General features: G+C 49.2%; 1 protein-coding gene across 6 annotated transcripts in view; it reads right to left on the bottom strand.

The window, feature by feature from the left end:
* Positions 1-22532, bottom strand: part of ACTN1 (actinin alpha 1) — a 91123-nt gene extending 68591 nt beyond the window's left edge. For 2 of the 6 annotated variants that reach the window (XM_037394382.1, XM_037394386.1), the window contains exon 1: positions 22237-22532. In XM_037394382.1, the coding sequence (XP_037250279.1) occupies positions 22237-22341 (105 nt within the window). In that variant the 5' untranslated portion in view covers positions 22342-22532. The remainder of the gene's footprint in view (positions 1-22236) is intronic. The other 4 variants (XM_037394381.1, XM_037394385.1, XM_037394384.1 and 1 more) reach the window with 3 other exon arrangements.
* Positions 22533-23357: the final 825 nt, after the last annotated feature.

The raw sequence follows: 23357 nt of genomic DNA, 5'->3' as shown, positions 1-23357 counted from the left end.
GACCCTCAGAGTGTAGTTTGCTGGTGTGGTACGATGCATGAGCACCACAAGGTTGTGCTTTCCATATCCACCCTCTCAGCCACCGTCTCCATTTCTGAGCAGGCTCTTTTGGCTGTACCCACTCAATACACCTTTGAAACACAGCTAGATGGATGATGGCTGCTCAGCAACCTTAGTTACCAGAGCCGGTCTCTCAAGTCATACCCCTGCTTCCTGACACAAGTCAGCTGATTTCTTGTATTAGCAGACACACCTGGTTAAGTTCCCCACTTCATGAACAGAGACAGAGCCACACCAAGGAATCCCTTAAATTCACAGGGCACGGGCATGGCCAGCTTGCATGCTCTCACTGACAGGGAAGGCAGCAGGGTGGCAAATCCCTTTGTTTTGTGGACAGACCAGCACCCAGAGCAGCAGGACCAAGGTGGACACACAGCACATCCCAAAGAGGCTAGCAGAGGTGAGTCACCGCCACTGACAGACATGGGAGGCAACAGAGCCACCAGCACAGGGGACACCCTCATTTAGAGACGGGGCACCAAGCCATGCAGGGGGAGGAGAAGGGCACCCTGTGCCGGGGCTCACAGGCTGCTCTGCTGAGCACAGACCAGAGCTGGAAGAGAGGAGACTGCTGCCGAAGAGGCACAAGCTACAGGTAGCAGCCAGCCCAGCACCGTTGGCATCCAGGGGATGGAGGGACAGGCCTGGCAGCAGGCTTGCTTACATCCTCCCATCCACTTCTTGTGAGACCTCATTTGCTTTCCACCAACTGCACAGCCTTTGGAAAAGCAGGTGCATACAAGGAAACCCCCCCCCCCTTTTTTTTTTAAACAGGTTTGGGTTTTTTTTATTAGTTGCAAGGAAGAGCGAGTCAGTAAACAACAGCACAGGCTTCCCCGGTATCTGCCAGCAGCACCTGCTCCCTCCAGCAGCCGTGGAGGATCCCCAGGGCCTGTTACACACTGTGCTCATCAGCGTGGCAATGAAGGAGATGCAGGAGGGATTGAGTGTAACTGCCACAGCACAGTGTCTGTAACAGAGCAACACGCACCCCTTGTTACAGTGTCTGAAAGCCCACAGGTTCAGCAGAGCAATGAGGCTGGAGAGGCTCCCACTCCTGATGTGAAGGATAAAATGGGGTCTCTGCCCAGGAAGAGGCAAACTGTTTACACAAGACATTTCATTTGAGGGTAGGATGAGGTAGCAGGGACTCTACCTTTATTTGGGAGCTACGGTGGCTTGCCTAAAAGAAAATTCCTGCTAAAGGAAACAAAACCCATATGGGGCAGCTAGAATGACAGAACTGCAAGTCCAAAGCACAGCAAATGGTTCACACCAGAGCTGTTGCGAGCCATCAAAGTGAGGGGCATCCTCTCCAGTGTCCTTCCACTGCAAGGGCCAGAACTTACTTGCAGAAATAACTCAGACTCGGGTGTGAAGAAAATTTCAGAAAAAGATAGTGCCTTGCTGAAAACATTTTCCTACCAGGCCCTTCTGGTTCAAGTGTAGAAGCCCTCATCCTGGAGAACTTCCACTTGAGCTATGTTGTCACCCTAGCAAGACATTGATTCCCCCCTGCCACATGCTATACATTTGGGACAGGCAAGGAAGAAAGAGCAGTTGCTTAGGAGACAGTGCCCTGGTTCCAGCTGAGCCCTGGCCCGGAAGGGCAATGAAAGCACTGTAAAATCTCACTGCAAAGCTGGGATACAGGGAAAACAAAGACTTCACTTCAAGGCTGGGCAAGTAGCCTGGGCAGACCACTACTAAGCTGTACTCTGACTCTTCCTTACATAACTTTATCTATTTTTGCAAACAATTTAATAATCAATTAAAAAGGAGTCCTTAAGATGCGTCAAGCACTCTCTCACAAATAACCCAGCAGAAAGGCTCCTGCACACTGAAGCACAGCTCGTGTGCCAGTTCAAGGTAGGTTTCTTTTGCCTTTAATCATTTCTCCCATGAATAAGTAACACCTAATGCAAGTGCTCTTACCCTGACAGTATTTGTATTCTGATACCTAGTTGCTACTCATATGCCTCTCCTAAGACAGTCCCTTAAGATCATAGTAGCAAAGGCAGGAGACATGTGGAAGATGATGTTGCCTAACATAAGTGCTTAAAGCAGTCATTTAGCATAGTACGAATTTCTTATTTCAGACTTTAGGCCGAAAACCTGCTGGATTAGCCCCCTGCATGGAGTCCATTAAACACAGTGTTTTCTATAATATGCGCATACCTATACATGACAAAATTAAAGCTTTCTTCACTGCAGGCTCATCCTCCGTTCAGGTGGCTCCACAGCCAATACTCCTTGACCAAGCACTTCTGCAGACAATACATGGTGCATCACTCATCATTTTGCTCTGTCCTGCTATGTACTTTAAAGTGGACACACCAGCACCTCATTCACATATGCACTTACACCACCACCAACCTTGGTGCAGTTCCACAGGAGGGAAATCTCAAACATGGTATTGGTCACCATCCTCTCAGGTATGTGATTTACTTTAGGGGAAAAGGAATGGTTTCATGATGGAGAATGACTAAGTCAAACACCATTCTTCAGTTACCACGGTTGGATGTCTACCCAAATTCATTGCTGCTGCCCAAGTACTGGAAGTAGAAGTTAGTACCACATCAAGCTCTTTGAATCTGCTGTCTTGTGTTGGGAAGCTGCCTAGAGGTATCTACTGCACACAGAAAGCCAGCAAGAACACTTATGAAGCTAGGGGATTAGACTGAACTTGCTTTGATACATATTCATAAATGCTCATTCTTGCACGTCTGTGTAAGAAAATGCCGAATCATTTAGTCACAGATAATAGTCAGAGTACAGCTCGTCTCTTAAAAAGAGTGCCTTCCGTACTCACCATTCCTAATTTTGCTGTTGCCCGACAATTTTCCTTTGCAACAGTTGCTAAGCAAAACATTTGCAATTCAACGTACTATCACAGCTGATAGATGGTAATTGTTCCTAACCGTTACGCAGTAAAATGCATGGCTGTTGAGTCTTGTTTGTTTTTTGACCTACCCTGGTTTTTTTTCAGATATGTGACACTCAGGATATTTTATTCTTTACCTAGGGAATGTCTAAATAATTTCTACTGCAGTATATGCATGAACAGATGCAGTAAGAATAACAAAACCAGCAGATCCTGGATCCTGCATCACATTACATTAAAAAAAATAAAAACTGAACACTAACAAGAAATAACCCAACAGGACCAGGATTGTGAGCAATCTACAAGCCACCATTGCCATGATGTTTGTCATCTGTTTCCTCAACTAAGGAATCATTTGAGTGAGGCAAAGTGCACACAGATGACAGACAGCAGTGTTAGTTACCATCTGGAAGTCAAATTACCCCTGGTACAAACATTTATTGCCCCTTGTTTCAGATGACCTAAAAACCTCATTCCAGCAATATCGATACAAAGTCTATCAATACCTACTGAAAACAGGTATCTTGCTAGCACCCTAAGACATCTATCACAAGTCCACAAGTCTTCTAATTAGAGGAATTTGGGATTATTTCTGGAAGTTCAAGTAGCTTTCTGTTTCTCCTACAATAACCCAGTTCAGTGTAAGACCAATATAGAAAACTAAATTCAAGATGGACTCAAACTGCTGTATTTTAATATTTGTGGCTAAGAAACTTTACCATAGGTTAGCAGTCATAGCTAGCACTCAGCAGAATAGGAAGCATCTCCTTTCCTACTGAAGTGTAAAAGAGTAAACAAAAGTCAACTTCATTGAGGAAAAGAGAGGGGAGAGTCTTTCCAACATCACTAACAGACACATGGACAGGGTTTTTTCAAGCTTGTGCTTAGACCAGGAAACCTCTCCTATTCCCCTTCAGCCCAAGAGCTTCCTAAGCAGGTAGACCCCAATAATAAACAGGATGGTCAATTAAGTTCTTTGGCTTCGTCACAGGGCAGGCGGGAAGTACCCTTCTCCTTCCTTTCCCATGTTCAATTCATATAAACTTCATCCATGCATGATGATCAGATTTTCCAGATAAGACAAAGATGATGGAAAAAAACCTTTGGAAGCATGGGGGAAAACAAACTTCTGTGATTCCTAAGAGATGACAGGCGTGTTCAGAAATGGCTTTGGAAATCAGCAGTGACACAGGTTGCTGCCATGTGTGGAAGCTCTAAGAGGACAAGGCAGGTCTTCACAAGTGAACTGGTACTAGACCGAAGAATGGAAAAGCCCCATGCTGTGTATGTGCTTAGGCAGAGATCTGTTTGTCAGGAGAGAGAAAGAAACAGAGGGATCTGCCTTATGCAGGAGGAATAGCAGGAAGGTAAATCACACCCCTCCTTGGGCCCTGTGGAAATTTGCTAGTTATGCCCATTGCTGATAGCAAGGGTAAGCTATAGACCACACTAGAAAATGACTATAGACCAGACCTTCCCTCTTGTTCAAAGCCACACCTAAAACACTCGCTTGAACTTTGTGCTTGGTTCTCCAACAGCGTAACTGCTCAGTAACTCAGTACTGGCAAAATTGCTGAGTGACACCCATCCAAAACTTTGTGGCAAGGGACACGGTCCTATTTCCCAGACTGGTCACTGTCAAGCCCAGATAGCTTCATGCACTAATCTCAACCCAGGATCCAGCCAGAACTTGCTTTGGTAGAGATCAGGTTATTACAGAATAAGTTAATTCCTGGCAAAACTCCCCTGGCTTCAAGCTTACACCAGTGACAAGTGCAATTCAGCCCAATCCAGGGTTTGTTCCTAAAACCATCCATTTTCTGCTCTCCCCATAGCTCCCTCCGAGGCTTGCAGGGATGAGCAGGTCTCTGCAATAGAGCTGATGTCAGGCTGCATAGCTTCAGGAATACCAACATGAAACACATTGTTTCAGGGTCTCTGGTTAAGTGCTAATCTTCTTCCGGATTTGCAGCCAGCCCCAATTATGCAGTAAACAGAACCGCGCCATGTGATGTGTGCGCTTAACCCTCTTCCTGCCGGCAGCTGCACATCAGCACAAAGTTGCAGTGGGAACAGCAAAACAGTGTCTCCTCAGACTGACTGGCCTTTTGTCCCCAGCTTTGTGCTTGCTGCTGTCTCCTCTGGGAAGCCATATCCACACCATGGAAGGCCCCAGAAGGAGGAACATGATTCCCACCATAACTAGTCCCCTGGAAGTCTGCTTTATTCAGTGATCCATCCTGCTCTGACCCAATCATCCGGCTGGACACCAGCCACAGCCATGTCCAGCAACAACGCTGGTCTACGTGCAGCTTCATGGGGAAAAGGGTACGGGCCAGCAAGATCCTGCAGTGGGAGGCTCAAGCTGATCTTGTCTGTGGGCCAGGAAGAAACAATCCCACTCCCAACACACTGAATAAGCAGTGGGTGGGCTCGAAGAGCAAAGGCTGCAAGTTGTCTCAACCCTTTCCTCAGCAAGCAATCACACGATTGTTACACGCTATAGTAGGTGCTGGCCATTGCCCAGGGGCACCGTGCCTGCTGCGCAAGCATCCGCTGCAGTGCCCCGCACGCAGTGCTCCTACTCCAACGGCTGCCACTCGTGTTGTGCGGACACAGCCATGCAGCCCTACACCAGCACCCACCACAGCTTGGGAAAAGAAAGTGACCTGAACCTGTGGGCTGGAAGCCAGGTAAGTAATGAATTTCAGCCCCTTTCCCCCATGGGATCCTCTTCCTTCCCATGGGATCACACCCCATCATCAAAGCACATAGGATCTAACCTTTGCAGGACTCTTCCTTCCTCTTATGCAGTCAGATGGTCACAGAACACTGTGCTTGTAAGGGAAACATTTTCTTCCTGCACAAATCAGGCAATTCAACTAAGAAAGTGGAATTTTCACAGCATTAGGTTACACTTGGTACTTAACAAGCCTAGCTACACTTCCTAGTGGCCCAGGACCTCCTCACATCCTAGCTCCTACATCCTATGCAGTGCACTGGCAACTGCCAGAGGAAGTTAGTCATTTCCACATTAGACTGTCTCCCATGACATGAGCCAGACAGCCCATTTCTGCACGCAGGTAAGGTATTGTTAAGTGAATTAGAATTTATTTCTTCCCTTCTCAGCTGCCAAAACAGCTAAGCCTTTGCATTGCTTAACAGGCTACTCTCTAGCACTTTTTTCCCTAACTTCCTGATGCTTAAGAACCCAACCCTGACAATTTACAGCCCATTTCCAGCTGTCTGTGTTGCTTCTCTGCATTTAGGACTGCTGTAGGATGAGCTCTACCCAGAACGACTAAACACAGAACCTCAACACATTCATGCTGCAGACTTTGAACTGCACTTGAAGCAACAGCTGGCAGAGCAGTACAGGTCCATATGAACAGCAATCAGGCAGCAAAAGCAAATCAGATCAGAGCACTATGCATTTGCTAGGGAATAAAGAGCAAGGTACCCATCAGTGAAGCCGCTGCAGCACAGCATCCTCCACTGACAGTGGACAACTGCTCAGCTCGCTGTAGCAACAGCCAGCTCTGTTGCATTATGCTAACAGGGAAGCACCACCCCCAGGCATGAGTGGCCAACCCACAGCACAACCCTTTGCTCCCCAAACTCCCTACAGCAGCCTTGCCACTCTTTAAAGATGGGGATCAGACTACTGGTACCTGTTCATGGAGGAAGTCTGGTATTCTGCAAAGCAGCATGGCAAAGTCTTCAGGTTTTGAGCTTTCAGACTTTCGAGGGCTAAAGACTGCACGTGCTGAGCAGCTTTGTTTCCTCAAAGCTTCAGCAACTGGGTTTGTGTGAACTGCTCTGAGCTCCAGCCGTCTCAGCAGGGCCTAAAAGGCAGCAGCTAATACTCCTCCATAGGCAACAGAAGCAGCTTCTTTCCCAGCTCAGCAGCTGCTGCACAGCGGTTCTTTTGACTGGCTATTAAGCACTCGCTTCCAGAAGGCGGGAGCCTGCATTGGACTTGAAAATGAGACAAATGCCAAATCCCAATCCAGGGCCAGTGCTTGGGGAGCCGTGATGTTGAGAACACAGATCTACTGATATTTATTTCCACAGCAAAAACAGTTAAGAGTGTTTTTTTCTTAGACTCTCTCCAGTTCTCCCCCATCCTCTTGCTGCTCCCTCACTGTGGTGAGCTATTTAGGTTTAACTGTTCTTCCTCTTATTGTTTTGGCAAATTAATTTTAACACCGATTAAGTTCTTTCATCTGGCTCACAGTTCATGTTCCCCAAGCAGTCATGTTGGAGCAATGCAGAGGTTGTGCCTTGCAAGGGAGGGAAGGAGCAGCTGGGGACACACATTTCTCAGTGCAGCCCCCTTACCCTATCAAGCCATAAACACAGTTTCACTGCTTCAAACATCACTTGTGTAAGGCAGATTGCCATTCCCTCACTCCAAAACCCCTCCCCTGTAATCTCAGATATCTTGCATGGCTAGAGGTGGTTTTAAACTGCATTCCTACCTACGGGAGAGTTGGCGGGACAGTATTCTTTTCACATGCAGACTAGAACTATCGCCTGGTCCAAGCTGCAAAAATTCAAGGAATTTGGGAAGGGCTTAAAGAAAGTGAGAAAGCATTGCTTTGCTTTCCAACCTAGCAAAAGGTATTCAGAAGCCTGGAACAGAGCACAGATCTCAAGCTCTTTTGGCTGCCAGAACCAGGCCCCCTCTGCATTTGCTCAGCCCCAAATACTACATTGCTGAGGGACTGGTTTCATGGCTGACACTGACCACTTTATTGACAAGCTGCCATGGAAGTGAGCAGTTCCACTCTGCACTCACCCTTGTCGTCCCCCACCCTGTCACCACCTCCTCCTCTTAACCTTAGGCTCAGCAGGATCAACTCTTATCTCTCTGAAAAAACACTTTTCCATAGCATGTGCAGGTACTGATCATGAGTGCATCCAACTGAGAACAAGTAACCGGTAAGCACAGACTGGACTGAAGATTGTGAAACTGCATCTGGAGTGAGTCTTGCCCCTTATGTAAATGGACAAAGAGAGAATACTCAGCACTCGCACATGCAAAAGTTAAATAAATTAGGTGCAAAAGATTTTGGCAGGTCTTTGGAATCATCAGGGACTGCTAATTTGTATATACCTTATGTCACCCTCTGGCAAACTGTCTAGAATACACTTTACAGACTGCAATTACACAATACATTTACTCACCCCCTTCCAAAGGCTGCAGAAGTACCAAAGTTCACTAGCCAAAAAGCAGATAAGCACTACACAAAACTACACTAAGAGCTCTGGAGTGTGTTATGCCCAATATACACGTAAAATATTTTGCCCACTCATATCTTCTTGAGAAGGTAAAACAAGTACCAACTTGGGGGGGCGGGGAATTAAAGCCCAGTTAGTTTGACAGAAACAGGCACGTCTAGCTAACATTTCTGTTCTCTTTGACTAAGATTGGAAGGGTGGTGGTGGTTTTGGTGCACTGCAACTTCACGACAAATAAGCACCCTTACAGAACCTTGTTAAGGCTTCACATGAGAATAAGTCATAGGAGAATGTGACTTGCCAATCCACCACACAGGAAGGTCAGAGGGGAACAGAAACCCAAGCGAGTTTTGCCAAGAGCTCACTCTTTGCTGTAGCATCAGGACAATATTCACACCCAGAGGCGTGCTTATCCAAAGGACACCTCTTCCTGCATGCTGCACCCTGGCACTGAAGAAGAGTTCTGCTTCTGAGCAGGGCAGCCGCAGGCAGGCCAGAGGTAGGGGCGTGTTTGCACTGGGCACAGTCAGGCTGTGGGAGTCCAAGGTGTGGGTTCGGTCTGTACAGCCCTTCCAAAGGAACTGCTCTCTAGGCGAAGAGCAGAGCCCAGAGGCTGCCAGAACCCACTGCCAGTGGGGGACTTCCAAATAAGCTCTGAAAGAAAGCAACGCCACCAAAACAGTCTCTGTGTGAAAGAGATGAAGAGAATTATTAAAATCTTACTAACAAGAAGTTTCAAAAGCTCTTCCCAGCACCACATAATTTTGTTAATGTATCATACCATGAAAGCCAGCAACCCACCTAAGCAGAATAGCAATCTTCAATCTAAAGCATATGAGATCACCGAGCACAATGGCAGAGTAAGATGGGAACAGAGATTTCCCTTCTCAGCTTCTGTCAATGAAGGTGGAGCAAGAAAATGAAGGGAGAAGAGGAGGAGGGAGAATTTGGGATTGGGAAATATAGATAGAAAAAGAGATATCGAGAAGTACCACAGGAGGCTTTAAACTCAAAGCAAAATTTAACAAAAAATAGCATGCTGGTGATTTTATTCTCTGGTTACGCCTACATCAGAAACCCACTACTGAGTACTGCTGTACTACACTAGCAGCGTTGGAAGGGTGTGGAGAAAGGGATATCTATACTTGCAATTTTATAGCAACACACTGAAAGCAGACATCTGAAGCTAAAGATGACAGAAATACAGAAGCACCACTCTAAAGTGGTCTACTATGAGACCTCATCCTGAAGAGAGACTGGGAAGCACTCAAGTAGGGTATGCTGAGAGTGTCTGTGCCAGCACCTCAAACCAACAAGTCCAATGTATGGCGCTAGTGCAGAAAAATACGGAATTGAACACAGTTGCTGCAGGCTATGAGTAGGGCAAGAGGCTGCAGGAAGATGCACATAGCTGCAAAGGTGTAGCGTAAGGCAACAAGCTGACTGCTCAGGCCAGCAGGCAGAGATCTTCGCACGTCACAGGGCCCATCACAGAGATCTCTGGCCACTGGCACTCTGGGACTTCCTCCGCACCTTACTGACCGTTCTGAACTCCGTGGAAACAAGTACATTTTCAATCTTTCATGCAAGTCAGTGAAAACAGCAGGTAAGTGGCAGAGGCTGACAGCATGCACAAGGTCTGGAGGGATGAGAAAAATCTCTTCCCTCCTAAGCTAAACACTGAGCATATGGAACAAATTCATTCTCATCAGAGATTGCTTCTCTATTCATGTCATCTGCCAGAGGCCATGACGCAGACTGTGCATCTTAGAGTGCATCTATTGCCCAGCACCACACAGGAATGAAGCCTGGAGAATAATCTGCACAATAATTGCTCAAGAGCAAAACAAAAATCCCATGATGGGAGTGGGTTTTGGGTTTTTTTGGGTGGTGGTGGTATTGTTTGGTTATTTGTTTCATTGTTTTGTTTGTTGTTTTTTTTTAAAAACCAAACAAACAACAAAAAACCAACTCATCCTTAGACTGAAAAGACACTTTGTATTTCTGACCCCATCACAGGCCAAATACTGCAAATGAATACCCTTCCTCAGCCGGCAAGTACAGCCTGACGGCCACCCAGCCAGCTGACGGCTTGGCAGCTAGGTATTTTACCACTGCAGGGCCTGTGCTTGCTGCAGTTGTGTGTACTCACCCACCCTCGCCCCCTTTCATCCAGCAGGACTCTCCACTTTAAAGCTGCCCACACTTGTTCCTCTCCATGGTCCTCCTCCTCCCCAAGAGGGAAGAGCGAGTCACAAGCTTCATCTCAGGAACTAAAATTGAGGAAGCAGAACAAAGGCTGGAGACCAGCACGTTGGTACTGTCCTCCTGTCAGGATATGAAGGGGAGGGCAGGGGAATCATTCAGGAAAGCCAGCTCATTGCTCGCAAAAGAAGTGGCTGAAGAATGCAGCAGACAGATGTGTCTGCTTGGAAACCCAAAGTCCTGCAGAATGAAACTGCAGGACCAGAAGCCGAAGTCTCTTGGCTTTGCCTACAAAGGTAGTAATTTGGCGGGTGGGTGGAGAGCACAGACACTGTGCGTAGGGATAACAGGGTCCTCTGACAGCAAGAGGAGACATTGAGTCTGCTGCAACATAAGATATTTTCTGCCATGTAACAAACTAAATGTTAAGTACTACTACATCACACCTTCAATACAACCAGCTGCCCTGCAAGTTCCACTCAACACCAGTGTGCTCTGTGACACAGCCTGCAAAGGGAAGGCCTCCTTTCTGATAAACGAGCACCAGGAGATCACCATGAGCTGGGCACACTGGCTTACCTCCATGGAGCTCCTGAGCTGCTCCCTGCTGTGGGAAGCCCACGTGGCACCAGCCAGGGCTTTGGCACCAGCCGGAGCTTGGCACAAGAGGCAGCAGAGGCAGCATGGCCTGTGCCAGGCTTGCCCTGTGTCCCCTGCACCCACCCCGGGGCCATCAGCAGTAATTACCTCTCACAGGACTGCAGGCAAAAGTTGTTCCAAGCTCTGCAAACGCAGAGGATATTACGCTTCAAGTGTTTTAGTTACTGTAAGCAGTTCACTAATTACAGTAGTAATGATTGGATTATGGCCAGTTAACAGCTTTAAAGAAACAAGCCATTACAGGAGGGGGAGGGAAATACTCGTTTGGGTCTAGGATGGAAACAGCTTTCAGTGGTCCACCCTGCAGGAGGCTGTCAGCAGCTGGCTGGGTCAGAACATTTGCAACAGGCTGCAACAGCAAGAAGCAGTGTAATGTGTCACTAAATAATAGGCTGGCACATGAAAATTATCAGTGTTGGAGGAAGTGTGCTTGCAGGAACAAAGGTCCCCGTTCATACGCTGGCCCTGTCAGCTCCAACACCTCTGCATGAGTGGACCCAGAAGACATGATGCAGACAGGTGTATGCATGCTAAGTTACTGACACAGTATCATGCTTGTGATGCTTTGTTTCAGCATGCAAGGAGTTGTGACTACAGGCATTTTAGAAACTCTTTCACAGCGACCTGCTAGCTCCAGCCAACTGCCAAATGCAAACACCCACAGTATCAGGAGCCAAAGGCACTCACCAGAAAGAGCAGCTAGAAATTTCTTTTTACTAGCAATTGTGGCCAGCACTGGAAGGGCCACAGTATCTGGCATTAACCTCTTAGTCCCTTCAGTTGCATAAAGTCCACACAAGGAACATGCAGTGAGGCTCCCTGCACACCTGACACTCACCCATCTCCTTGTTCTTCCACAGCATCTGACTGAAGAGCAGTCTTTGCAGAAAAGCAGCCGGACCAGTCGATCCCTGCAAGAAGTCCTATACCAATGCACAGAGACTGCAACAAGGACTGCCAGCTCTGGAAGATGAAGGGTTTTTTTGTGACCATGCCTCTTCCATGGAGGGCAAGAGGTCCCAGGTGCAGCTTACACCCTTGAAGGGCACCCTCCTCCCTGAGGCACCTTCCATAAAAGAGGAAAGGAATATTCTGTTTTACAGAAGAAATCCCCAGTGTGTTGAAACCACAAGGAGAGGAACAATACTCATTCCTAGATGACTACCCTGCTGGTGCTGCTAGCAGTATGTCCCTGTGGGTTGGGTAGCTCTGCCTAACCAAGGAAAACCAATCCCTTGGACCCTCACCACTCACCCTACGAAATGCAGGTCTCTACACCCCACGCCAGCCCTCACCCACAACAGCCACCCCTTGGTGGTGGCACCCCACCATCATGACCCCTGCACAAGCCTTTCACTGACTCCCATCACCCCCTCCTCAGCAGTATCTTGCTCTGCTTGGTCTCCTTGTTCTCTCCCTTCAGAGGTCTTCAGCTGAGGACTGGCAGAAACAGAGTTTGGTATCGCTGGCTGGAGGGTGAGGATTTCTGGCAGGAGAAAACCAGTGGAGCTGGGCATCTTGCCCAGAGTGAGTTCACACTTGGCTCACCACAGCTGGAAATAGTCTCATCCCTGGCCAGAGCTCCCCAACGGCCCAACAAAACCCTTGGGAAAAGGCAAGTTTCCACGCGTTAGCCATTTTGAAACAGACTGGTTCATATTCATGAATGTACTCCCCCGCTGCCCCCACCCAGCTTCTCTGCACAGCACAGCCGCCTGCAAGTGCCACGGCGAAAAGGTGCTGGACGAGCAAGCACTGACGAAGCACAAAGCCTTGCTTTGTGCACGGAGCCAGGTGTGGCCAAGACCGATGCTTCCTCTGAAGATGCTCATCCTGTACATCAACACCATGAGCAGAGCTAGAGGGAAGGCAGAGGCTTGAACAAATATATCTCCGCACTCCTCTTCCCACCACACCCTTGCATACTGGTCTCCCCTCCCTCATTGGTGGGAGATCTCCACATCTCCCAAACTAGATAAGACATGTAGGAAACTCACCTGGGAGCATAAATATGCTTAAAAAGCTGGAACTGCTTTTGGCTGCAATCAAAGTTTTCCTTAGGAAATTAAGTATTTTGTGTTGTGATAAACCCTGGTAAAGATGTGTTCTAAACAGCTTTAACAAAAGTGTCCTTTCTTTGGCATTGTTTAGCAGTTAAGAAATTAACTTGTGCTTTTTTCTTCCCGCTTGTGGAGCCACATTTTAAAGGTTTTCTTGGGGATAATACATTAAAGTAACAGAATTAACATCACCTACTGAAGGGCAGATTTAAATAAACTGAGGGGGAATCACAGTTAAGTACACTGGGTAGCAAGAGAAACTCTGCCTGCTATAGAGCCAATGAATCTGGCCAGAAAACAGGACTCTGAGATGTACACTTCACTTTCCATGATGAAGAAAAGAATACTCAGCTGGGATGCAGAGACCATACACGGTTCTCTCACTCTCTCTCATCTCTCAGAGGCCTTTACAGGCTAGCTCCTGGAGTGAAGATATAACAGCACAACTTCCATTTACAGCAGCAGTAAAGTTCAAGTGTTTAGCATCATATGCTGCAGCAAGGAATAGCGAGTGCCCTGGCTGCTTGATCCAAAGGCCATAGAAAGTAGAAGTCCTTCCTCCACTGCCAACTGGCCTTGGTTCAGCACCTCTGCAGGACAGGAGAGTTGTCCTCAGTGTTGCAAAAGGAAGCACAAGTATCCTACATGTAACTTCTCCAGCCATCCAGCACTCTGCTCGTGGAAGGAGCAGGGTGAACAGGCTGCCCATCCACACTGTGCTGTGTGGCACAGAGATGCAAGACTTCACAAGGGTTCCTCTGAAAATGAGGGACATGCATAGGATGCACAAGCAGAGCCCACCTGTGCTATCCTGAAGGGCACACTGCATCGCAGTAATGCATGGTCACTGCAAAGTCAAGCACATGGCCAAAGAAGCAACCAGCTGATACATCAAGTCATCCCTGACTTCCCATTGACCACATAAACCATCTAAGAGGATGTGGAAAAAGCTGCTGTTTAAGAAGTCTTCCCTGCAGCCTCCTCACCTGTCTATCAACTATCCACACTGGTGTGTTCCTGCAATATTGCCCAGAAGCCCTGGATTGCTGGCATTCAGAGACCTACTTGAAACCACTCCAATCTGAGTGATATATGGAGACTCACATCAGTGGTGTCCACTGTAGTGAGTGTTAATAGCCAAGACACGGCCTTTTCACCTGACAACACTTCCCTTCTTGGCTCCAATACAATGGAAAGGCCAGTTTTGCTATCATTTCCCACGCTACAGGGATGAATACATTTCCAGGAGGTTTTCAGTTTGCATAGATAGAGTGACAAATCAACGATTTATCTGGATGAGACCCCACAATCCCCTTTGTTTATGCATGCATACCCCCAGGCCTGTCAATGGGAACTGTTTCAGTGCACTAGAGCATGGAGAAGGTCTCTGCAGAGTCTTGTTCACGTTGTAGCGCTTCAAAGCAGCAACAGGTTTGGAAGAAGAGAGGACAACTGCAGGTAAAAGCTTGAAGTCAGTCAGCTGCATACAAGGGTTGGCTTGCAAAGGCCTGACCCAGCCCTTACCAATAGGATGCACATTGTTGCCAGCAGAGCAGGAAAGACAACAACAGGAAAACAACATGGGGGAAAAATGGTTCTGCTTTACTGCCTAATAGGGAGCCAAGAGGTTAAACTGGCACCAGGCCACACCACAAACATCCTATGACCAAGTTCTACTCTCAGGCAGTGGAGGGACAAGAGCAGCAAAGGCAACAGTGGGAGGGGAACAGGAAGGAAGATTTTTTTTTTTTTTTTTTTTGCTAATCATATTAATGTTAGTGGGGTTGCTCACTTAAGCATCTTTTGGGTTGGCCCAAGGGAATCCCCAGTTCTGTCTTGGTGATCAGGGTGACTACGGAGAGTCTGTATGTCAGTCTCACACACCAGGTGGCTCTACAGACTTCAACAAAGCAGACTTTTCTGGCATGACTAGCATCAGCAGAAGGTCCTGCTGCCGACCAGCCTATCTTAGCACTCTACACCAACTCATCTCAATAGGTCCAAGCTCTGTGTAACATGTTTCAGGCCCAAACCCGAGTTAATGCAAATCTTACATCCCTATGAAGAAAAAGGTGACTGCCTTTCTTGCTAAGGTCATGGTTTTCCCTACCTAGCACTTGCCAAGCATACTACACACATCTTTCCCCCTACACGCACAGTTCACCTATGGCTTTGAGGGGATGAGAGGGTTTTACATTGCTATACAAGATCTGTAGTAGTCATGCTAAGCACGTTCCACATGGTAACCATCATGTTTCCAATAGTCACACATGGCAGGAAATCAGTTCTATGCTCTTTATAAAAGAAGAGTAAACTCCGTTGCATCCCATCCTCCTCAAACACCATACAGAACACCTCTAAAAATCACAGCAACACATCCAGCAAGCTCCTGGGGCAGATGCAACACATTAAAGTGAGACCAGTCCACTATATGTGTTGCATTTTAGCAGCTTCACAACGTTTCCCCAGACAACTCTCAAGCCTCTTTTCTGCAGTGACTGCTTTCTGCACCTCATTGTCAGAAGGAGCACAGCCATCCTCTGCTAGTGTAAGTGCACCCCAGATAACAGTCTGAGTGTCGGGCACAACAGTGATAATCCACAGGCAGCTGGAAAATGCTCTCAGTCCTTCCCCAGCACAGCCGTCCAAGTTTTCACCATCTCTGTCACTGCTGCTTGTGCCAGCCTTAAGAACTCCAAGCCAAAGTCTTAAGTGGATTCCAGTGAGGTGGCACAGAAAAGGTGACACAGGCTCACAACCTGGCCAGAAAGGCCAACTGAACCCTGCTCCTCCTCCAGTTAAAAAACTGCATGAGAACTGCACCTCTCACACAGCACACATGGGAAGAGCAAGGTGCCTACAGCAGGAGCAGCTGGGGAGCATGTTACTACCATTCATGGTGGTCACCTCAGTGCTGGGAAGAGCAGGTACCATTCATTCACTGAGTCTCCACTGTAACACACGCTGCTTCTCAAAATGCAGTCCCGGTGTTCACAAACACTTTTACTTAACAGGTTTACCGGTCCACATTCTCACAGCTACCATCCAGTTACACTTGAATTTCATAGCCAGACAACAGCACCTCATACAAAAGCACCCACTTCCTTCTAAGGGGACAAGTTCTCACCAGACAGCCAAGAAAACTGAAGTTTCCAATCAGTTTCTGCTTAAAAATGCCCTATGTGGCATGCCAGATGCCCCAAGCTACACCACCAAGCACTGCAAGTGGCCAGGGAGGAAAACAATGTTATCCTCTCTAGCCTTCGCACTTAAGCACAGCAAAAAAAACGTCATTACCAAATCACACACAGAAGAATTTAAACTGGTTGCCTGAAGCAGTCAGCAAGAATTTCCCCAGACAGACACACTTTACATCACTGGGCTGGTAGCTGGATGCCTTTGAGGTGTTCCACCCTTCCCTAGAACATTAGGAGAAGGAACAGTTCAATGCAGTTTGGCAAGTATCATGTTCTTATAAGTTGAACCTTGGGATCCGTTACCAAGCCCCCCAAAGTACGCGTGGTCTCCTTTTTAACCCATGTCTGCTTTCTCCTTACTTCCCCCCCACTTAAATAGGATGCTAAATAGGTGGGTAAGTCACTGCAAAGTGCACATGCCTCATTCATCATGCATCAAGAGGTTACAATGAATAATAATGTTGTCATTAAAAAACCCACAACTGCACATCCTGACGAAACCTGACCACAGAAAATATGAGGCAGCTCCCACACTCAAGACAAGTAACTGATCTACAAAGCCAGATATTTCCAGAGCCCCCTACAGCAACTTCTGAGTTTAGTGTTTTGAAGAGCAAGTATCTGGCAATAAGCTACCTATGTTAAACAACAAAAGCTTGATCTGGAAGAGATATCTGGTGACCTATATTGCCTGCCTGTTTGACTATAAAAGAGCAGCTGAGCAAGCAGCCTTACAAATTTCAGCATTCTGCTTCTGTATGATACTGGTTGGTGCAAAATAAGGCACAGAAGATCCTCACATGCATCAGGGCCACCTTTCCGGCAGCACACCCACATTGCAAAGACCACACAAGCACCATCCCTCACTATGGCCCATAGAGTACTACACAGCATCACTCACAGCAGGAGCAAAGGGACTCAGTGCTGTACGTTCACTAACGACACACTTATTTGCCTCATGGCTGAATCTGTAATGGTACTGAAAGAAATTTTAGCAAACTACAGACTAGGTGCAGTATCACGCCTCTTGTGGATCCACAGCAACTACGACAAATGTAGTTTTCTGGAAATCTAGAAACCCTTCTCAAAATAGACCCTGTCTGGACAAGAGTACACTCAGTCCAAGGGCAAAGGAAGCTGTGATTGTGACTTTTACATTTTGGTGGCGATACTAGTCACACTTATGCCACCTGATCTGAGCATGCTACCCCGCAGGCTTGGAGGTGGGGTGTTTCCATGAGGGACCTGGGCTCTTTAAACAGGTACTTTCTATCACTAACAACCCTACCTCAAACAGAGAGGTAATTAGCACAGCAAAATTCAAATCCTAACAAGAGCAGTAAGACCTGTTGGATGCAGACACAGCAGGGCCATGAGACCCATGGCTTTTTAGGTTATGCAATCGGCCCCGTATTTATGTGTATCTTTACACACAGTGCATGGCACAGTGTCAAAAGGGGTTCTGGGAGACGGACATTTCTAACAGGCAATTTCTTGCAAGTCTGTGAATAACTGTACTTAGTAAGTACTTCTTTAGGGCAGAAAAGATGCTCCCAAAGTCAGTACTATCACTGCTTCAGCAGCACTGTAAATCTAAGCGATGCAGCTCTCTCAGCCAGAGGTATTATTTACTGTCACATTGCCACAGAAATGCCAATCTGGTGAGGCACAGCAGCACTGGATAAAGACAAGGCACATTTATTTCAGCAAATTTTTTTGTTTGTTTGGTTGGGTTTTTTTGTTAAGGAAAAGCATTACTATCGTTCCTTACAGCATTTAAGTTGTATATGGTTGTCTTCTACATGCTGCAAATGAACCCCTCTTCCTACTCATTGTCAAGACAGCAGCTGCCAGGTCATTACAGCTGGGACAAGTTGCTTCAGGCCAGATTTTAAAATAAACCCTGAACAAGGTGCACCTTGACCAACCAGTTGACAAGAGTGGCCAACAGGAGGCATGCAGGGCCTGAGGGGCTCTCTCCACCAAGACCCCAAAGTAGTGCCAACTTCACCCCAGTGTCATTCCTGACCTCCCTGGGACACTCAGGAGGCAGTGGCAGGAGGTTGTCCTTATCTCCAATGTCCTTCACCTCACCCACAAAGACGACCCAGGCATGCTGAGCACCAAATGGCTCACCCGATCCCTCAAGGCCAAATCCTTCACCAAAGCTTCAGCAAAGCTCCTTCACCAAAAGCCCTCAGACTGACTCAGGAGAAGTCTGAACCCTGCAGAGCAAGATGGAGAAATGTCCTTGTGGGCATGAGTGACGATCTCTTGGCCAGTAAACACCAACATACGTACATTTTACACAGCAACGTTCCTACCCCAACAGCTAGGTGAGACTGTTGCGATGCCTTTCAGCGAGTTTTTTGTAACACGGGAACAGCAGGATCAATTCCGTTATGCCTTGGCTGGTGCTACTTTGAGGCCTGTCTCCAGACAGGAAAGAAGAGAGATGGGAGAGGAAAGAAAAGGCTATTAGAAGAAACTACTGAAATGAGTTCAACAGTGCAAAGGGGAAAATATTTTAATTCCCAGAAGAGACCCCCTGCTCCCGAACAAAAGGCTGTGCAGAGGCTTATATCAAGTGAGAAGTAGCTGAATTTGTTCCGCACATTGTATTTTTTGCCGCTTACGAACAGCGACGCTGCAACGAGCTCTTTAAAACCTCTTTTGATAGACATGAAAAATAGGCTTCGCGTGGAAAGCTGCTTTCCTCCCAGGAACTGTCACTTTATCCCTACATTGTAAAACAGTAACTTCCCAGGAAGGGGCAGGTGGGAAGAGGCACGAGACCAGTGTCTCTTCTCTGTATCATATTCAGGGGGCCAAGCTGCACACTGCAAACATGAAATTCACTCTGCAGCTCACCTATTTACCCATCTCAAAGCAGCTCACAAGATCATCTCTCAAACACCATTCCAGCCAGCTAAGGCTGTCATATCTGTCTCTCAGGACACAGAAAACCTGTGAACCAGCATCTCCTGAAAATTCAGCAAACTTGTCCTTACAGCATGCCTCTTGAGGCTGTCACAAAAAAAAAAAAAAAAGAAAAAAAAGTCACAGATCTTCCTGCTTCCGATGGATGCCCCGCCGTGAGCTCTGCTGAGTCCATGCAGCTGGGAGAAGGGGAGGTAGATTCAATTCATCTTTGAGTAACATCTCTAGACTGTTTGCTTCCCAAGTTTCAATTAGTCCCAGCTGCACAAAGCCGCACAGGACAGCACTGTGGCACAGCTCTCCCCAGGCCACAGGGCTTTACTAAGCTGAGACACAAGGGGCTGGGTGGGAAACAGCCAGCAAGACACAGTCTCTTCTCACACAGATACTTGGTCACTGGATTACCAGCCATGCTACCACTTCAGATATGCCATCTCCTCTCCCATAGCGGCCCTGAGCACAGAAGTTGCAAGTCTGCCTCACCAGCTGTCCTCAGTGCTATAAATAATAACAGCAGCAACGATTTGGTAGTACTTACATCAGATTTAGTACTATCTGATTTAGTACTTAGAGTTCCTCTATCAGAATTTCTCTAGCTATTCCTTAGGTGAAGGAAAACCTAAACCACATGAATCAACCAGGAAACACTAAGCTTGAAGAGAGCTTCCAGGAATACTTGGGAGGCACAAATCTCTCCTGTTCAACTCAGTAAGTATCAACTAACATGTACAGTAATGAACATTTAACTTCAATTACTGCAGTGATTTCATTTCACAAGAAAGAAGGGGTGACAGTTTTGCTACACTACACATCCCAGGCTTATGCTTGGTGGATACTGTTATCTCGTCACCTCTGAAGGTATCAAGCCTCAAGACCCTGACAGGGCTTTCGGTCACATTCAGACCCTGGGGAAGGGAACAAAACTGTCCCTCAGTATCCGCACAGCCTACACAGGCTGGGGTCCAGTCATCTATCCCTTTGAGGGTGCACAAGCCTGACTGGCTGCAACTGGGAGCCATCATTCCCAGACTTGATCTTCCTACCTACAGACACCAGAGGGGTGGGTCATGATAAAACCATGAACTTGCACTCACAGCAGAAGGGAACAGCTTCAAGGGAACAGCTTCAACTGTCCGTCGGCAGGAAGAAAATCAATCAAGCAACCCCACCACCAGCGAAGGGCACCAAACCATATAGAGCCCTGCCGTTCAGCAAGCTGGAGAATGACACTCAGCACATCAAATTCAACTGATAGCAGCTGACCATCAGAAGAAATTGGCTTGGGTTATTTTGGAACAGATACGTTAATTCCTTAAAACTCCCTCTTGGCTTCTCCCCTACGCTGCCCAAGTAACCCAAGTTAACAGAGTAGCTCTCTGTCCCCCTCTTGTGATAAGATCAAGAGGACTTATCTCCTAGAAGGAGACAATATTAAAAGAGCATGGCCTTTACTGCACGTACCACAACCTGGGCTTTAGGACTCCTTTTAAAGCCAAAGGTTCAGCTCCTGCTTCTGACAACCGAGTCAGTGTGCCACTACATATAAATTATTTTGCCTCACCCTGCACTGTGAAAGGCAAAAAACCCCCCATGTCATGACAATCATTTTCCCTCACAGCCTGTGAGCAACACTGCCCATCTCGGTCTGGGCCCTGCTGGCCGTTTCTAGATGTATTTACCTCATATAGGTATAGGCCTGGAGATACAGATCACAGCTAGGCAGTTCTTTTGAAAAGGAAGAAACTTTCCTCCTCAAAGGAGCAGAGCCTGGTCTTCCTATAAGCCACGCAGGACTCACCCCCCAGACCACAGTTACATTCCCCTCCTTCTCCTCTGTTGAAATGTAACAAACATAACTCACACCCCATCAACCCTTTCTCCACTAAATGCCCTTGTTTGTGTGCTTTAATTCTCATGCTGTCTACTCTCACCACCCAGGTCCCTCCAAGCAGCTTTATAGCTACCACCTTCCATTAACTCGTCAGGCTCCAGAGTTCAGTGATGCCACCTCAGACGCTATGAACAGGAGAACCTGGAAACCCCCCATCCGGAAGCAGAGGGGCTGAAGAAGAAGAGTCCTCTCACTGCCGTGCCCTCCTTCCCACTTGCTCCCAGATCCTTACAAGAAGCCACATTACATATATTAATAGATCACCTACGCATAAATAAGCGATACCCTCCCCTCTGGCAGGGAAGGGCTGGGGGTTCCCCTGCCTGCTCGCAGCTGGGGCTGAGCAAGGCGCGACCCCAACGCCAGCCCAGGGTGAGCAAGTGCGAGCCGGGAAGAGCGGCGGGACCCCGCGGCACCGCGGGGTGTCCCTGCCATGGCAGCGCGAGCCCTGCTCCAAATTCTGCTGTATTGTTGCCTGATGAAGTGACTAAAACGGAAATGTTTCGGGGATTAGGATTCCTGAGTGATCTAATACAGGATGCTTTTGGTTTAAAGGAGGAGGGGAAAAAAAAACATAACTAGAGAGCGGCGCGGCTGGAGCTCCTCTTGAGCTCCCCCCCCCCCCCCGCCACCCTTTCGGTTTAAAAAAAGGGCCGAATGTTACCATTTTTGGACATGAGCTCCGCGCAAGCCCTGCCCTAAACCACACCATTCAAACCAGAAGCCAGTTACGGTCCCGCTGCCGGGCCGCCGGGGCGGGGGCAGCGGGGGGGCCACGGGGGCGGCGGGGGTGGGGGGAGCTGCCCGCCGCGCTCCTCCCGGGCGCACCTGCGGGCCGGGCCCGCCTTAGCGGGCCGAGTACCGGTGACAGGGCGGACATCTGTTGCTGCGGGGGAACCGCCGCGGCACCTCCCTCGCTCCCTCCTTCCCCGCCATCACCTGCCCGCTCCATCCGCCCCCGCCGCCTCGCCACGCCGCGCAGCGCCAGCCCCCGGCCAGGCGCGCACCGGCCCGCCGCGGCCGCTGGGGGTGGCGGGCACGGGTCCCGGTGGCCCCGCGGTGTGCCGGGAGGGGAGGGGACAGAGGCGCGCCCACCTTCCTCTGCTGCTTCTCCCAGGCTGGGTCGAGGAGCAGGTCCCGGTCCCAGTCCTCCTCCGGCTGCATGTAGTCGTTGGTCTGCTGCGGGTCGTAGTGATCCATGGCTGCTGCTGCTCCTGCTCCTACTACTGCTGCTGCTGCTACTGCTAAAGCTGCTGCTAATGCTGCGGCCCGTGCCCGCCCCGGTAAGCTGCCCGCTGTGCCCGGCCCCGCGGCCGCTCAGCCCGAGCAGGCGGCGGCGGCGCCCGCTCTCACCTCTCCACCTCAGCCGCGCGCAGCACCGCGGGTGCGGGACGCCCCGCCCCGCCCCCGCCCCGCCCCCGCCCCGCCCCCGCCCGGCTCATTGGCTAGGGCCCGCAGCCGAACTGCATTTCCCAGCGACAGCCTCTCGCTCATTGCGCTTCTCGTGCGTCCGTCACGGTGCCCGGCCGCCGCCATAGGCGGGCTGCTGCTGCCCCGCCCCCAGCCCCGCCCACACCTCTCCCGCGGCGGCGGCCGAGGGCGGGCGAACCGGGGCCGGCCCGGAGCGATGCGGGGAAGCTCGGTGCTGCTGTCGGGGCATTTTCCGCTCCGCGGCGGTACGGGGCGCGGGAGCCCGTACCGGGAGCAGGCCCCTCGCAGATCCGCCCTGGCGGGTGGTGCGGCGGAGCGGTGCGGGGGGCGGCTGAGCAGCGCGGGTCAGAGCAGCATTTTGTCCCTGGGAGGCCGCTTTGGTGCGGCGCAGCTGGCGGCCCGGCCTCCCGGGCCCGAAGTGAGGGCGCTCGGTCACAGCCCTGCAGACCCGCCACCCTCCGCCTCGGAATACTGCTTCCTCGTGGGGTCTCGCCGGTGTGCCCGCACCGAGGGTGCCGAAATATAGCGATTTTCTCTTGTTCCTGGCCGGCAGCGGTGGGTGGGCGCTAGGATTGCCAGCGCCGTGGCTGAGGCCTCGCACCCGGAGCCGAGGGCCGCAGGTGTGCGGTGCCAGGCCGCCCGGCCGGGCCCACAAGTACCTGCTTGACAGGGAAACGCTGAACCAAACCACATGTGGCTCCTCTCAGGCTTCCCGGGAGAGAAACACAAGCTGTTAAGGAGCGCACCAACACACAAATGTTTCACGTGGGTTTCTGTCAGTGAAA

The sequence above is a fragment of the Falco rusticolus genome, chromosome 7 (genome assembly GCF_015220075.1).
Source record: "Falco rusticolus isolate bFalRus1 chromosome 7, bFalRus1.pri, whole genome shotgun sequence".
Classification (NCBI taxonomy): Eukaryota; Metazoa; Chordata; class Aves; order Falconiformes; family Falconidae; genus Falco; species Falco rusticolus.
This window is presented reverse-complemented; position numbering and strand designations above follow the sequence as displayed.